The sequence below is a fragment of the Haliotis rubra genome, unplaced genomic scaffold (genome assembly GCF_003918875.1).
Source record: "Haliotis rubra isolate DU_JTF1 unplaced genomic scaffold, ASM391887v1 Scf111, whole genome shotgun sequence".
In the NCBI taxonomy this organism is placed as follows: domain Eukaryota; kingdom Metazoa; phylum Mollusca; class Gastropoda; order Lepetellida; family Haliotidae; genus Haliotis; species Haliotis rubra.
In genome coordinates, this window is record NW_025765015.1 from 336,330 (window position 1) to 353,367 (window position 17,038).

Here is a 17,038-nt window from a genome sequence, read left to right on the forward strand (position 1 = left end):
TCATGTAGGCTTTTCGTGGGATCACTCCTGCCACTCCTCCCTATTGACCATAATTTCACGTGTTCTTTATGTGTTTGTATCAAATATATAGTTTATAGTAAATTCATCCACGAGCGATTTTAAACAGCCGACAAGCAAAAGTTTCCTCCTTCTGGGACATGACTGGGCATGAAAAGGTGACCAAGGTCCAATGTTTTCCTTGTATAACATTACGATATCTTGTGGATATCCAAAGCGTGTGTCTAAATATACAGGCACGTTGTTATGAAAACTCCGTGCATTATCCCCGTCGTTGCAAATACATGTATGCCGTGGGGCTGGCTGTCGACATAGATCATAGAAATCGATAATCGTTTACTAAATATCGATTTCGGAGAAGTAACTTTGAGCAAAAACGAATAAAAATGCCTGAAGGAAATGAATATATTTCACACCACTGGTGAGTTGTGACATGTTCATGCATGAGTTACAAACAAATCAGCGTCCTCTACATAATGGAGAAGCAGCCCATGTATAAATACCTAACTTTGTGTTTGTGTGAGTAAATTAAAACGTTATTCTATCACAAAAGTTTATGTACCCTAATTATCGATGACACTATTTTCAAATCGATAATCGTAAATATTATTTCCGCTTATCGACCTTTTTAGCCAGCCCTTGTATGCAGATACTTAAATATTATTTTTCCTGTGATATATTTCCTTCCCTGTACGATTACATGGACATTAGTGCATCACCAAATGCATTACGCAGTGCATCATCACTCAATGCATCACACAGTGCATCACCACCCAATGCACCACCAAGTGCATCATCACCCAATGCATCACCAAGTGCATCATCACCCAATGCATCACCCAGTGCATAATCACACAGTGCACCATCACCCAATGCATCACACAGTGCATCATCACACAGTGCATCATCACCCAATGCATCACACAGTGCACCATCACCAAATGCATCACCAGTGCATCACCCAGTGCATCATCACCCAATGCATCACCCAGTGCATAATCACACAGTGCATCATCACCCAATGCATCACACAGTGCACCATCACCCAAATGCATCACACAGTGCACCATCACCAAATGCATCACACAGTGCATCATCACCCAATGCACCACCCAGTGCATCATCACCCAATGCATCACCCAGCATCATCACCCAATGCATCATCACCAATCATCACAGTGCATCATCACCCAATGCACCCCATGTGATGCATCACCCAGTGCATCACCCAGTGCATCATCACCCAATGCATCACCCAGTGCATAATCACACAGTGCATCATCACCCAATGCATCACACAGTGCATCATGCACACCAAGTGCATCATCACCCAATGCATGCATGCATCACACAGTGCATCATCACCCAATGCATCACACAGTGCATCATCACACAGTGCATCATCACCCAATGCATCACACAGTGCACCATCACCAAATGCATCACACAGTGCACCATCACCAAATGCATCACACAGTGCATCATCACCCAATGCACCACCCAGTGCATCATCACCCAATGCATCACCCAGTGCATCACCCAGTGCATCATCACCCAATGCATCACCCAGTGCATCATCACCCAATGCATCACCCAGTGCATCATCACCCAATGCACCACACAGTGCATCCCGGAGTAAGGGCACAGTCAAAGAAGGATCGCAATGTCTGGCGTCCTGGGTGCCGTTGTTCAAAACAACCTTAGCGCTAAGGCTACCTTAAGTCAGTGTTAAAGTATGGGAGTTACGGTCACCTTAGTGCTAAGATCGCTTTGTACAACGGCACCCTGGACCTTAACCCTGACTGGTCTGATTATGAGAAGACAACACTTAGAGAAAACATATCGTTTGCATACAGAATGTAAACCTTCTATTATGTATTATAACTTTTGGGACATAATTCATAAATTCCTTTTTGAAATAAATGAAATATAAAAGTAACAACAACTTTGTGTTGTTCACAAATGGTTGAAATGGCGATTCGCCCCAACTTTAGACAGGTCCTGTCACAGATAAGGGGTACTGACATCCCACGGCAACTTTTGGAGACTAAACAGTTTGGGTCGGCTGCAAGTATGAAACTAAACAGCAACCGTTATGATAACATTGTTAAATCAGAAAGTTGTCAACAACGACAGAAAACATCAAAACATAATTTTATGCAATGCCCACCATGGGAACACTGATTTTTCAAAAATACTGTATAAACTTATGTTGGTCGTTATCAGTATTTGTAAGCTATAGAAAGTTTCGATGAATCACTGTATCAACAACGTTCGTTGTACCACCTATGTTACCGGCAGGAATCTATATCCCTCTTACATAGAAATTTGTACGGGAAGTGTATAATTTGTGAACAAAGTTATTGAAAAGTATTCACAATTCATAATTTTGTATGAAATAGTATCATGTTGTCAATAAAATATACACCTTTACAACTATAGTTTATTCCTTTTTGCGTGTGTCCATATCAGAATTGTTAACAGTTGACTCTCTGAAAACCTATATGTTGATTGTAGGAATACTCGTCAGTGTTGTGTTTAGTTATCTCGGCATAATATAACCACAACAGAAAATCAATAACGTTGTTTATGTTTGTGTGGGCGATTACATACAAAAGAATAATTCTTATCATTTCGCAAAACTTGAGCACATAACACCGGAACCCGTGAAGATTCCGGTTAGAATGGATCTTCAGCAAGCCATGCTTGTTGTAAGAGGCGAGTAACGGGACCGTGTGGTCAGGCTCGCTGACTTGGTTTACACATGTCATCGTATCCTATTTGTATAGATCGATGATCGGCAGATCACCAACATTTACAGATACCACAATTACTGTTATTATACCTGAAAACAAACCCCAGATGTCACACGATGCATAAATATATCACAAAATACCATACCTTGACAGGATTTTTGCACAATACTTGAAGTGAAATATAAGACAATACCCCATACGTTTATGCTGTTGCCCATTCATATTTTTAACACATGCATGTAAATAAATAATTTCAACTTTTGCCGTTGGGTAGGTACGTACAGGATGGCCGACATGTTGTTTTACCTAACTATGAGCGAGTGAGTGAGTTAATATTTATCGTCACATCGGCAATACTTCAGCCATATCGTGACGAGAACAATTAATTACATTATAGATCAATTAAATTGCAAAATAAATACCTGTTGACGAAGAACAGTAAAACTACTATTGTATTACATATATCCATTTAAAAATAGTAATGCGATCTGAAACATTTGAACTAGAAATGACAAGACAATGTAAAATCAGGCTATAGATTGTCAACAACTGAAAGTAGATCACCATACTAAGGACCACAGGGACTTACAGTGCATTTGCTTCCTGCATGGACCCTTAGTTTGGCATGAAATGCATGTGGACCCGGTTTTTTGTAAATATCTCTTCATCCAATAACCCAATCGATCTCAAACTGTGCAAGTGGATGTTTTGTCAGACAACCTAATCACATTGTAAATCACCGATTTTATGCATTTGTATTAAAGAATCTGTCTATGTAACTGTCAACAAAATAAACAGCAGAACGCAGACGGCTTGCAGAGGGATGGAGCCAATGGCCTGTAACATTGGATGAAGAGATATTTACCAAAAACCGGGTCCACATGCATTTCTTGCCAAACTATAGCTGGAATGACACCATCCCTTCAGCAGTCAGCAAGTTTAGACAATTTAGCCATACATTTAAAAACACACATATACTACGATTAAAATAATGGAGAGTTTTAATTTACCTTGAATGTTTGTGGACTTACGTACCCTCTCAGGGCAATAATTTTACAGTAGTTAAACCCCCTTTGAGGATACAGCCACTCACAATCTAAGTTACTAACTTAAACTTACAATCATAAAATATTTATCTATTTACAAATTATTTAAAAAATCTATTTCTTTTAAAAATGCAATAACTAAATGAGAACTGATACTATTAAAAAGATCCTTCATAGTTCGTGATTCGTATCCCTTGTGATGGAATATTCAACACAGTCAAGCAGGACATGCCAGAACGTAACTATGAAGAATGACGAACTATGGTCTGTGTATTTGTTTAGAAGGCAATTCAAATAAGTTTTATTTATACTTTAAATAAAGAAGAATATGCAGATTTTACCAAGCATATAATTTATGTGGACATTCAGCCCCCGGGTTTGTTGTCAACATGTCACAACGTCATTGGCACAATCAAGAATACCCTTCTTACGCAGATTTCAAAGACTAATACAAAACCAAATCTCCATTCTGCAAAGTCATCGCAAACATTTCGGCGGTGCGTTTAAAAGCATCGAAATATGGATCGGCTCTTTCTATGTGGAATACAAATTTGCTTATTAGAGACTATTATTTCGACAGGTTTTTTTTTGTGTTCAGCGCTATTCTCTCTGCACTGCGACACCTACCGGAGGATCGAAGAATGATAGGGGCGATGGGGTAGCCTTGTGGTTAAAGCGTTCGCTCGTCACGCTGAAGACCCGGGTTCGATTCCCCACATCGGTACAATATGTGAAGCCCATTTCTGGTGTCCCCCGCCGTGATATTGCTGGAATATTGCTAAAAGCAGCGTAAAACCAAACTCAGTCAGTCAGTCAGTCAGTCGAAGTCTGATAAAAAAAGGGGTACAGCAAGGAGGTACAGGTACAGCAAAATGGACACATGTTTTTGTTGCTTACAGGACTATCGTTGAACTTCATTATTACGCACAGTGAATAACTACATAGTATCCCTTCAGAGTTTACAGTTAAAAGAACAGCTCATAACATGTGCGGTCTATAAAATGTGAAATCTGAGATATAGTATCACTGGACATGACCATTTACGTTTCTTTATGTATTTTGCAGTTAAGGCGTAGTTTTATACACAGATACAGATAAAAGAATGCAGCAAAATATGCGGAATAATTGCTTTCTATTGCCCTATCATTTTTTTCGTATGAACCACTTTGACTAGTAACGATTGAGGCTACACCTTGGGGGTAAGGCAGTTACAACCAAAACAAGTGATATGTACAATATCATATAGTCACCTTGTTTGAGAAATATATCCGTCAATATCCACAAATTGACAACACCCCATACATCTTAAACTTGTTCGATGTCGCGTGTCTTTGTAACAATCTAATATTAAAAAATATCTCAGCGTTTCGTGATATTATACCCAGTGTTCATCTTTCAACTGATCATGTGAGTTTGTTTCAGGTGTTTCACATCGGTGTCATGGCTCCTTAGTCAGCAGAGATAGCACATGTGATGTCTATTTCTATGACATTCACAGTTCTTTAAAAGAGTGGATTTAGTTAGGCAACAATGAACAATCCTAAGTATAGGATTTCAGTTGTTAAGTAGAGGGTTGCCGTTGGTTAGGATATGGTTGCCGTCGGTAACTACAGCAGTGCATTTGGGTAGGTACGTATAGGATGGGCAACATATTGCTTTACATATCAACTATGAAGAATGGCCAACTATGGTCTGTATATTTGTTTAGAACGCAATCCAAAATAAGTTATATTTTCAGTGTGTGCATAAAAATACATGTACATCTATCCTGATCCTCGAAAGCAAATTTGTAACCATTCTCAACTTATTACCTGCATGCAGAGTATCGGTAGGTCGAACAAGGATGTGGAAGTCTCTGTATGTAGAGGTGAGATTGCAATTCTAGCCATAGTACAGTCTAGCCGTATAGGAAGACACCATTTCAAGTTGGAGGAAGGGGGTGGGGGTGGGGAGGGAGGAGAGAGAATTCATGACGCTATATCGCCTAAGCAAGCTCAAAGTTCAAACCCGCAATCTGAGAGTGAGGAGCCAGGCTAAATCCTGGAGGTCAATCCAAAAAGTTACCAGCATTTGTACTTTTCTAAGAAAGAGTTATCTCAAATATTACATTTGTTACACGGCAATGTACTAAACCTATATTTATTGAGAATAATAAAGACAAGCATGTAAGGCTCACATACTATGTATTTATATGCCATACATAGGAGCAGGGTAAACAGAAAGCCTACATTACGTTTTCATTGTATTTTGCTTAAAGCCCAACATACAATTTAACGTGAGATATTATTAAAGTTATAAAAGTGTACTGACTAAAGCTTATCGATATTTTAGGTTGGTTCTACAGCACATGCAGCGTGGTTCTCAACTTAACTACCTCATAGCATTCATTCTGTTTTTGAGGTTTTCACTACGTCAGGCAGTCACAAAACATGACAACGCTACACCTTTCTATAGACATGCCATTCAAAATGAAAGTGGTAAATGTGTAAACTGTCGGTCGGTAGTTTTCCTCATAGGTAATACATGTATATGGTAATCTATGTCCGTGTCACTTAACGTGAGATCCACTTCCCTGTGTGATCTGTGTCGTAATGTGATCTCTCTGTCGTGATGCGATCCCAGCCCGGGAACATCTCAGCATTATTCATATCAGGTGAGTTTCAAAGTTGTTTTATGTTTTCTCACGATCTCATTATAATTTCCTTTTTCTGGATAAACGTGTATCGATTGTTATAGAGCACGTATTACAGGGAACCACCACTGAGCATGCAGGAGATTTATTTTCCTTACTGCCAAGCCTTCTCTGCAGTGCTAAAGCCCTAAATGAAGCAAGTCTAGATTTCCTCAGGTTCAGGTTCTGAATCTCTTGTCCTTCTATGGCTCCTTTTCAGTTTAAATGGGCTTGTGTGTTACTGTCAAAACTATATATATTCAGAGACTAAGCATTAGTCTAGCAGGAGATTATATACAGCGTTGTGTAGCAGTGAAATATTTTGTGCTTCGTCGGGTGGACGTGCTGGTGGGGGAGTGGGATAACTGGACATCGGGACTTCAGGAGAGGTTGTTGTTGGTGGGTGGCTTGACAGTCGATCCCCTCAGTCCAGTCACAATGACACACAATCTACCAGTGAGTGAGTTTAGTTTTACGCCGCACTCAGCAATATTCCAGCAATATGGCGGCGGTCTGTGAATAAACGAATCTGGACCAGACAATCCAGAGATCAACAGCATGAGCATGGATCTACGCAAGTGAGAGCTGAGCCGATGACATGTGTCACAATCTACCAGGTCACACATTGTGGCCGATTTATTCCACATTGATGTCCCCGAATTAGGGGAAGGGGTTCACATTGCATTCATTCAACACCTCTGGTCTCACCAAGGCTTTAGGGACACAGGGATATATTTCCTTGTCACAGCATCGATATTCGTCTATTTTATATCAGAAAGATATTCATTTCGTTCAGTTGCAAATGTTACTTTTGTTGTAAATATGTGCTCATGTTTATTTCAGTATTGCAACACTAAAAGCAATGAAAGCTTTACACCTATTTTTAGGTAATTACTTTATTCTTGATAGAATTGGTTATTACGTAATTCATGTAAATTCTTTCTCTAAGATCTAACATCCCCAAGGTCAAAGATGTGATGTGAGGGGAAATTGGGTTTAACGTCGAGCTTGAGAATATTTCGCTCATATGACGACGTGCATGCGTGTGTATGTGTATTTGCGGCTGCTTGTACTAGCCCAGACTGAAGCTGGTTTTATGGTGCTAGCCCACTGAGATACCATGCCGCAGTGAAGCATGAATACCCCACTCAGACACATATACTGACTCCGAGCCGACCAGTCCTTCTGTACCCATTAATGCCGAGCGCCAGGCAGGGACCAACAAGTACCATATATTAACGTCTTTTTGGTATGACGCGGTCGGGGATCGCACCCGCGACCTTACGCTCTCCGGGCGGATGCTCTAACCAGTACACCACGGAGGCGGTCCAAGGTCAAAGAAACCATGGAACAAGTAGTAAAGCAAACACATGTAAACACTATTTGAAATGTAATAAATCAATATCACCTATGCTTTTCTGTTTTGGAAGAGTAAACTTGTTGGTAGTAGTAATCTACAGTCACTTGCTCACTTCAGGCTGACACGATCATGGATCAAATCAAACTCATGTCAAACATTAATGATGCACGTTGATATTGTTACATTTGTGCAGTGCTATTTATCTCATGACATAATATTTACTCTGTGTAGTGTGTGCAGTCATTGTAGGCTGGATCCCCTGCGGATGTGCAGTACGTACGTCAAAGTAAGTAGAACACTTAATGCTGAAGTTACAATAATGATAATAATACAGGAAATTTATATAGCGCTAAATCCAACCACTAAGTGGGTGCTCAAAGTTAAAATTTAATGGTCTAATGACAACCCAGCCAAACAATGCACTTCTTATCGCCAATACACCAATCACATAAAGTCAACCCATTCTTGGAACCAAACGTTAGTTTCTAGGATAGTTAACATATTTACAGACAGACAGACAGATGATTTTATTTGTATGAATGGCCATGAGGCCAACAGTTACATCGACATTCATAATAGTAAAGAGTCCGGACATTGATTCACATATAAACTGTATGTGATGGTACTTTTGTACAATACACAGCTAAACGTACTAGTATATAAGCTGATTTTGAATTCAGAAGAGTAACGAACTTGTGATAGTTGGGGTTGGAGTAGTAATAACATGGTAGATATTTTTTCCGTAGATCGTTGTACAATGGACATTCTAGTAATACGGGATATTCATTTTCTAACTTATCAAGGCAATGTGGACACTTGGCAATTGCGATATCTGCACTTTTCGATCTTCTGTATAATTGTATGTTAAAACCAGCAATACCACATCGAAATTTTGTCAGTGCTCTACGCAGATGAGCAGAGGGCAAGACTCGAAGGTAAGTTTCCGGCATTACATCAAGTTTATAGGTTGAATATGTGCATAAATATTAGGAAGCAGTCACGGTAGCTGACCACTCTTGATAATAAACATCTTTACATCTTTGTGTGAATATACACGTGAACAATTCTTTATTACCTACGTCTTGGTTCAACCAAGCATAAGACAAGCCATGCTGGAACAATAACTCTCGCACTGCTGAGGTCCAATTAATATCTCCAGAATCATCTAAACGTTTTAACATGAGATACGATCGTTTCGAAATGCGAGAATCAGGCTGTCTGGGCAACCGAATCCAGTATGATATTACTCTAGCTTTGTAATTTACATGCAGTGGATATCGTCCACACTCAGCTAGGATAGCTTTTGTGGGTGAGCGGTAACCAATTCGTAAGACAAATGTACAAAAATTTGAACATACCTTTTCCAATGTTGTGGCGATACACTGTTCCCCAGATTTCTGCCCCGCACAATGGGATAGGTTGGATTTTTCCATCGAATATTTTAAAAGCGATGTCTGGAAGCACTGATTTATAGGTGCAGATAAATTTATTGATTGGATACAGAGCCTTCTCGGCTTGCTTAGATGAAAAAAACCATCACAAGCTTTAGAGAACATATTTCTACATGACAAAGTTAATCCCAAATATTTGTAATAATTGACAGTTTCAAGTTTCTCATTAGCAATGTACCACTTTTCATGCTTTGATACTGTGCCACCTTTTCTAAACACTACGACCTTAGTCTTGTCGGTATTTATAGAGAGTCCCCACTTCTTGCAATACCTTTCTAGAATATACATTTTCTTTTGTAAATTTATAACATTGTCCCCAAATATTGCAACATCATCGGCAAACAGGAGAATGGAGAGTGCGTTGACAGCTTCGTCAATAAATGCACCACTGTGATCGCTGTTCACAATATCTTTAACAAGTTCATCAATATATAGAATGAATAGAATACGGGATAAAATGCAACCTTGACGGACTCCTGTCGTACAATTAAATACCTCGGTCATTGTTTGCTTACTACACCGAACAGCAGACTTAACGTTTGTGTACATATTACGAAGCAAGGTGTTTATTTTACCATATAGGCCATTATTTAGGAGAACCGAAAGCAGTTTACTTCTATCCACTGTATCAAAAGCCTTCTTGAAATCGACGAAAATACAATAAAATTTGCCGCCTTTCTTTCTGATATATTTATGTTATCGTTAACATATTTACCATATATGTATTTGTTTTGCTCTCTTTTTTGACAATGAATTGTTTGGTTCCACTACACTGTAGTGTTGGAATACAAATTTTTAGGAATCCTCGAACAACAATACCCGTACCATGAGGGTAGTTTGGTAAGGATAAACAATAATTTCAGCCTCTGTTCAGATCAATACATAGTGGAATGTACTTGTAACCCCCTTGTTGTTATCAATTCATTTAAATTTAAGAGACATTGTTTTGCAGTCTACATCTAAATCATCAAATACTAAAGTTCATTTCTGTTCACTGATGAAAACTAAATTTACGTCATGTTTTCATAAACCCACGATTTCCTCACTTGGTGGTTTTTAAAGTGATTTAAAAAGCATAACTAAAAGCCATACGTTTTAGGACAGAGTTCACTGTTGTACGCCTTTGTCCATGCTCCACACTCCACTGTCCAGAACAACATAACACGTGAACAAGTGCTAATGTTTTTGGTGTGTTTAGAATCCTGCTGGCCCAATTAATCTTTTACAGTTCGCCCCCTTTCCTGCTCCATTTTTAACATTCATTTGACTGCACTGATGAGACGCAATGGGAGGGTGTATGTTGAAATAGTTCCTCTTTTGCGTGAATCGTAACAAAAAGTTAAAATGTCATTTACATATTTTGCGTATTAATTTAGTAGTTTCTGTTTTTCCTCTAAAGGTCGTTTGGTAAAGATTTATGCATTATTTTTTTCTCGTAAACATAGAACACAAAGCATGTCATTCGTCTTTACAGGTGTTTCTGCAAGAGAAACAAACGTAAGTATAAAACTATGAAGTTTAAATCAAGGTGATTACAAAATGACTTGAGTAATAAATGCTTCATATCCTTTAATCAAATCTATGTACAAAGATGACATAAAATCGCAATACCACAACACACGTAATATAATGCGTTTTACTAAAATACATCAACAAAGTTCTATGTTTTCGCAGATAACCGTACATGTACATGCAACTGGTCTCGAGGTTCCTTTTACTGTATCTCAAATAATTGCAGGTAAGCGTTCAAGTCTCTAAGACTTGCAGGTATGGTTCTATGGTAAAGTGCATTTATGGTTCCCGTTGGCGTATGACTTGTTCAAAGTAATTGTTTGAACTACCATAAGCCTCCAAGATGACTTGAGATAAAGTTTTCATGATAACAGCCTTGATATCTTTGTCATTTAGCGCATGGTGCTTTATCGTGTGATCAATAACATTTCTAAAATTCTGGAAACTCTTGCTTGATAGCCTTAGTAGCGAAACATAACATTATAACAAGTTTGTTTGTGTTTGTATTTTTAATGTGTATAAATATATTTCATAAGACAAACACACTTCTCGTTAAGCCTTCATGTCTTACAACGACAATACGTAGAAATGTTAAACAATGGAATCTTTTTACCTACTGTGCAGATGTCCACCAAGGTGCAGTGTCTGTTGTAATATTTGTGAGTATTACACAGTACATGAGTTGACCTTTCTTCAAGTATTATTAATTTTATCACACCATTCGAACTTCTTCAGTTCACCACTACGTTTAACAGCTCAAGATGACTTCTTATACACCCTTTAGAGAGGTTTAACAAATGAAGAAATAGGAAGTACATGGCGGGGACAGTTTGCATGTTTATATATTGTGAAGGTGAATATTTTATGTGACATATTATTGTATAGAGCTATATCCGAATTACTCGTAACTTTCAATTGAAAGATGAAAACATTCAAAATACAACTACAATATCCATTGATATCCAAATCGGAACAAAAACAACAACATGTCACGTTACGACACAAGGGGCAACCACAGCTAAACATGTCGCTACGACCACCGATCCAGCCAATACTACAAGAGCCACTTCTACCACCTCTTCAACAACAACTACACGTGTTATCACGACCACCGCATCTACAACTTCACATGCCACATCGACCAACAGAAGGACGACGGATGCTTATTCACCTACAGATGCCGAAATGTCACCCGTTACAACTACACATAGGGATGTTTCTGGAACAACAACGGACCACACTGGTAAGACTCAAGCTTAGTGGCGTAAATTCCCTGTTTAGAGATATCTAAAATGAAACATGAGATTTATACAAGCCCATTCATTCTTTCCGAACCGTAACATAACTACAAAACTGACAAAGATGGATTCAACCAACACCCACCAATTATTCCGTTTTTTTCGGCAGATCGGAACCCTCGTGGACCCTCGTCGGCGTCTTATAGCTCGGTAGCAGGAGTTGGAGGTGTGATCGGAGGTGTCATCATCACTGTCTGCATTGTTGTGCTGTGGCGCTGCTATCGCTCTCGACAAATGTATGGTATATTTCAACATCACATACCCCAACTACAACATAATACTGAGTATAACTGTTACGCCTCTTAGTGTCACGAGTAATACCACGGTATATCAGCTACATGTTGGCGGAAATACTCAAATAATATTGGTGAATTGTACGACCACAGGTATGCTTGTGACAAAACCTGAAATATAAACTTTCGTATCTTTGGTTCGAACCATCAACCACGTTTTGGCACGAGATTCTACACTGCATATTTGTAGCATGGAATAATCTATTCTATCATTTCAAGATGGAAATAATATTGTTTGCTATATATATAAACTACACCATATCATGAAAATTACTTCTCAGTAACAGACAGACAAACGGAGAAGAGGGAGAGAAGAAAGAGTCGAATACAAGCTTTGGATTAGTAAGTTTGCATCTATTCACGTGTACATATTACGTATGGGTGGATTACTGGATGGATGCGAGTCTGCATGCGTGCGTGCGTGCGTGCGTGCGTGTATGCGTGCGTGCGTTCGTTCGTTCGGTCACACATTCGAAATTTACTCTACACTTACGATATATTAATTTGGATGTAATCTGCACAATTTCTTCCGATGTCTTCGGAATTAAAAGGTTTCAATATATATTTAAGACTTTGTTGTGCTTCAATGATTTGTCATAACAGAAAGTAGGAAGATGATAGTTATCTACGTATCCATTCCAGACCCAGTACCGGTCTGTGTTACATATGTGTAGGTTGGATTGATGATATGCAGAAATCTCAGTCCACTTGATTCAGCTGTGAAAACAACACATAAACCACACAGCATAACAAATACATCTGAAGCTAACACAGCTTTTTGTTTTCAGGATCCCACAACGTCGTCAGGGAGAAAACCCGACCCAGTCCCAGTCCCAGTCCCAGATATTATCAAGATATCTACTGGACCAGGTATTGGCGCGGCGGAAAACGTGTATGATGTGGCCAACGATGAGGAAAACCACACCGTGGGGAATGAGCCTGCTGGTGCAGACCACGGACACTATGAGGACATAACAGATGGAATACCAGGGGCAGCTGTGTTCTCTGTGTCCAAAACAACCCCGGGGAAGAAGCCTGCTGCTGGAGACCACGGACACTATGTGAACATAACAGATGGAATACCAGGGGCAGCTGTGAACGCCCAGGACACAAAGTCACAACCACCTCTGGAGAAAGTTGACCCAACAGAGGGAGACTACAACAGACTGATCCGAGACCACGCCACTCACATCAGGATGTTTGCACACGACAAATATAACAGGCCGGGAATTAAGGAAACTTGTGGCCAACCCAAAGTCAGCGGTCCATCAGCAGAGTATTTTGTCCTGGAGAAGTCGGACGCCGTCTACAACAAACTAGGAGACAGTGCTACGACCACTAGTGGCCAACTCGATATCAGCGGTCCATCAGCAGAGTATTTTGTCCTGGAGAAATCAGACACCGTCTACAACAAACTAGGAGACAGTGCTACGGCCACCACTAGTGGCCAACTCGATATCAGCGGTCCATCAGCAGAGTATTTTGTCCTGGAGAAGTCGGACACCGTCTACAACAAACTAGGAGACAGTGCTACGACCACTAGTGGCCAACTCGATATCAGCGGTCCATCAGCAGAGTATTTTGTCCTGGGGAAATCAGACACCGTCTACAACAAACTAGGAGACAGTGCTACGGCCACCACTTGTGGCCAACTCAATGTGAGCGGTCCATCAGCAGAGTATTTTGTCCTGGAGAAATCAGACACCGTCTACAACAAACTAGGAGACAGTGCTACGGCCACCACGACTGATGTGAAGAATACCTACCACCGACTTGGGGACACCGCACCTGACATCTACAGCAAACTTGAAAAGCAATACTGTGTTGAAGAGGCACAACGAACCTACTGTAAACTCGGGGAGGCGACATCCACCATCTACGACAAACTTGAAGACAAACACTCTGTCGGGAACAAACAAGGAACATACTGTAAACTCAAAGGAGCGACAGCCTAGAAATCAGGATCTGTACTCCCTTGTTGTCCAGAGTCTGATAGGATCAGACAATTTATTCACACAGTAGTTTATTTTTTTCTAAATTCTTAGCCATGTATCATGCAAGCAAACCATTCTTCCTGGTGAATCTTGGAACTTGGTATACAGACTGCAGAATATAGTTTTGGATTTGCAATATGACTACCGATTCAAATGTGCTCTCGTCTTCTATTATTCGTGTGGGGCATATTTAGTTAGATTGGTCTTTGTTCTGGAGTTACAATTTAGCGTCACATCGGCTATATGTCGGGCCTATATCCATGTAAAGCGGTCAACAGTGTGTTCAAATAGTCAGTTAGTCTAAAGAGTCAATATAACAGTCGCAATCTAGGGACATGTCCACAGTGCATAGTAACTGTTTCCAAAGTAGTTTCTTTCAATCTATACAATGCACCAATAGTAGGGGAAATACTTATTATTAATAATACTTATTGTAACTATAGGAAAATACAGCAATGTCTGGCAATGTATTCAGTAAAACAAAGTGATTTTTAGTGGTGTGGACATTGCAAAGACAAGAATCACCAGACACGTAACGCACGTGCAAGGGTTCGTGTGGCAGATTTACTACAGAGTCATGTCTCTGTTCTAAGCAGGCAAATATTCTTTTTTTTGGTATCAAACTTGGGCATCTGTCATCAGCAGATTGTTGATAGGGCAACAACAACAAAACTAGCGTCGATGGTTGACGCCGCTCTGGACATCCAAGGGCAACAACTCCAGCCCGGGACAGATTAATCAGAGCGATGGAATTATGAACTTGGTTAACTCAGGCAATGGGCAGGTTACATCAGGCAGCTGGTGCAAAGTCATATCTGCAGATATTTGTCATCCCACAACTTGCTACACGTTGTACAACTTGCTTTAACTTGAAGAAGAGAGCTCAGTGGTGTAGGGAACGTCAGCACTGGGATAATCGACGTTTGGCTAATGCCTCGACTTCCATGACAGAAGCAAACATGACACGTCATTGTAAGCGTTTTATGGACGTTCATGGACATCAATTGCACAACGTGTCCTCTTTGAAGGTGATAACGCACGTGCACGTCTACCAACAGCCGTGATGTGCCCGATGTCACTGACGCCGGATGCAAAATTCATTTTTCGAATTTGACCCCTGACCTTTTTAACGACCTAGAGCGCCACCAGTTTATTACACAACCCATTAAATGTGATCGCCTATGCAGATATATCATAACATTTCCATTTGCCAATATCACATGGATCAGGAGATATATGCAATACCGATCTCCTATACGTGTAGGATAGTACATAGTGCAGATATTGGTGGTTGAGTCGTTGAGTAATGGGATGTTGGGTCGATGAGTCACGGTTGTGTGAGTCGTCAGCACGATAGACGTGTTCGTGAGTTTTAGCAACATGGCATGATGTTGAAAGGTTAGGCCACGCGACTGTTTCCAGTTTTCCTGTTTAATCATGTGTTTTCGAACAATTTTGCTTTTTTAAATACATTTATTTGTAAGTATACATTTATGCTTTTGGGTCTTATTTGCTTTTGTTGTTGTTGTTTTTCTTTTCTTTTTTTCTGTTTTGGTTTTGGTGGTATGTTTAGTGGTAATTTGGGATTTTGGGTTTGGGTATGTACCTAAGACAACATGTCCGTCTTTCTTAACAATATTGATGCTTTTGACTTAAAATACAGCTACAGTGGCATGTATTATTTGCTTGATAACGTAATTTCAACACAGATCGTTGTGTATTTTATGCTGTATCACTTTGAATGATAAAATTTGGAGAAACTGCACATCATAGTCTGATTTGTATTTGTCTGATTATGGACATGTGATGCCCCGGTAGCGTCCACCATTCCAATGGCCAGTGAGCTATGTTCTCCCATGGGTTGCCATCACAAACATACCATCACACTTCCACTTCCAATCAGCGTTAAATGGTTCTTCTGGACGGCTATAAGCGCTTGCAGCGCCACCGGAACTGTTCAGATGATATCTAGAGTCATCTGTGAACATTAGACTATCCCAGACGTGTCTTCTGGGAACCTAAGATGCTGTCGAGGCCTATCTTGGCGTCACTTGCGGTGACATAGAAGAAAAAAGGGCGCCGGGGCGTCACTGGACGTCGGGGCTGGCTTGCAGGTGATTGTGTATGGTTCTGTTTCTGCCACTACTTAATCTAAATCAAGGAATTATCCGAGCTGTTAATGTGGCAGTTAGGAATCGATTCCAACGATGCATCAACCGAATATGATTGTCTGGCTAACTCTTCCTCATCCTTGGTAAGCCATGAATGATAACGTCTCCAAAGAAACGGTATTGTGTTTTGATAGACATTCAAAATATCTGGCAACTTCGTTTTACGCCATTCCAGTTTGCAAGCGAGTGGACTGATTTTCAGCAAACCATGGCATTGCGTAGACGCTTTACTTACTGTTAAACAAAGTGTTTAACATACGCGCTGAGAGTCAGTTGAGAGTCAGGGCCTTAAAGTCGAAGTGATGTCTTCATGAATATATACTGAATATTTCTTAGTGAACTTTATATTCAGTATAGTAACTTTTTCCGGTAGAATACAATACGTCATTTTTTGTCCAAATCCAAAGGTGATCTTTACTGTCATTACCGTGCTGTGTCACTGACCACCAGGATTACCCATGAAATTCC

General features: G+C 40.0%; 1 protein-coding gene and 1 long non-coding RNA gene across 2 annotated transcripts; both read left to right on the forward strand.

Annotated features, from left to right (window-relative positions):
* Positions 1–6,275: 6,275 nt before the first annotated feature.
* Positions 6,276–8,107, forward strand: LOC124288298. The gene is made up of 3 exons (XR_006901415.1): positions 6,276–6,473; positions 7,335–7,378; positions 8,083–8,107. It is a non-coding gene; the product is annotated as an uncharacterized LOC124288298 (long non-coding RNA).
* Positions 8,108–11,999: 3,892 nt separating this feature from the next.
* On the forward strand, positions 12,000–14,360 carry LOC124288319. The gene is made up of 4 exons (XM_046724830.1): positions 12,000–12,057; positions 12,222–12,348; positions 12,687–12,747; positions 13,194–14,360. The coding sequence occupies exons 1-4, from the start codon at positions 12,000–12,002 to the stop codon at positions 14,358–14,360; spliced, it is 1,413 nt and encodes a 470-aa protein (XP_046580786.1).
* Positions 14,361–17,038: the final 2,678 nt, after the last annotated feature.

Bases quoted from the DNA above. Each gene is read 5' to 3' on its own strand.
- LOC124288319 (XM_046724830.1), top strand. From the start codon at position 12,000: ATGTCACCCGTTACAACTACACATAGGGATGTTTCTGGAACAACAACG. The intron at 12,349-12,686 runs GTATGGTATATT...ATTACTTCTCAG, and splicing joins TGCTATCGCTCTCGACAAAT to TAACAGACAGACAAACGGAG. The intron at 12,748-13,193 runs GTAAGTTTGCAT...TTTTGTTTTCAG, and splicing joins CGAATACAAGCTTTGGATTA to GATCCCACAACGTCGTCAGG.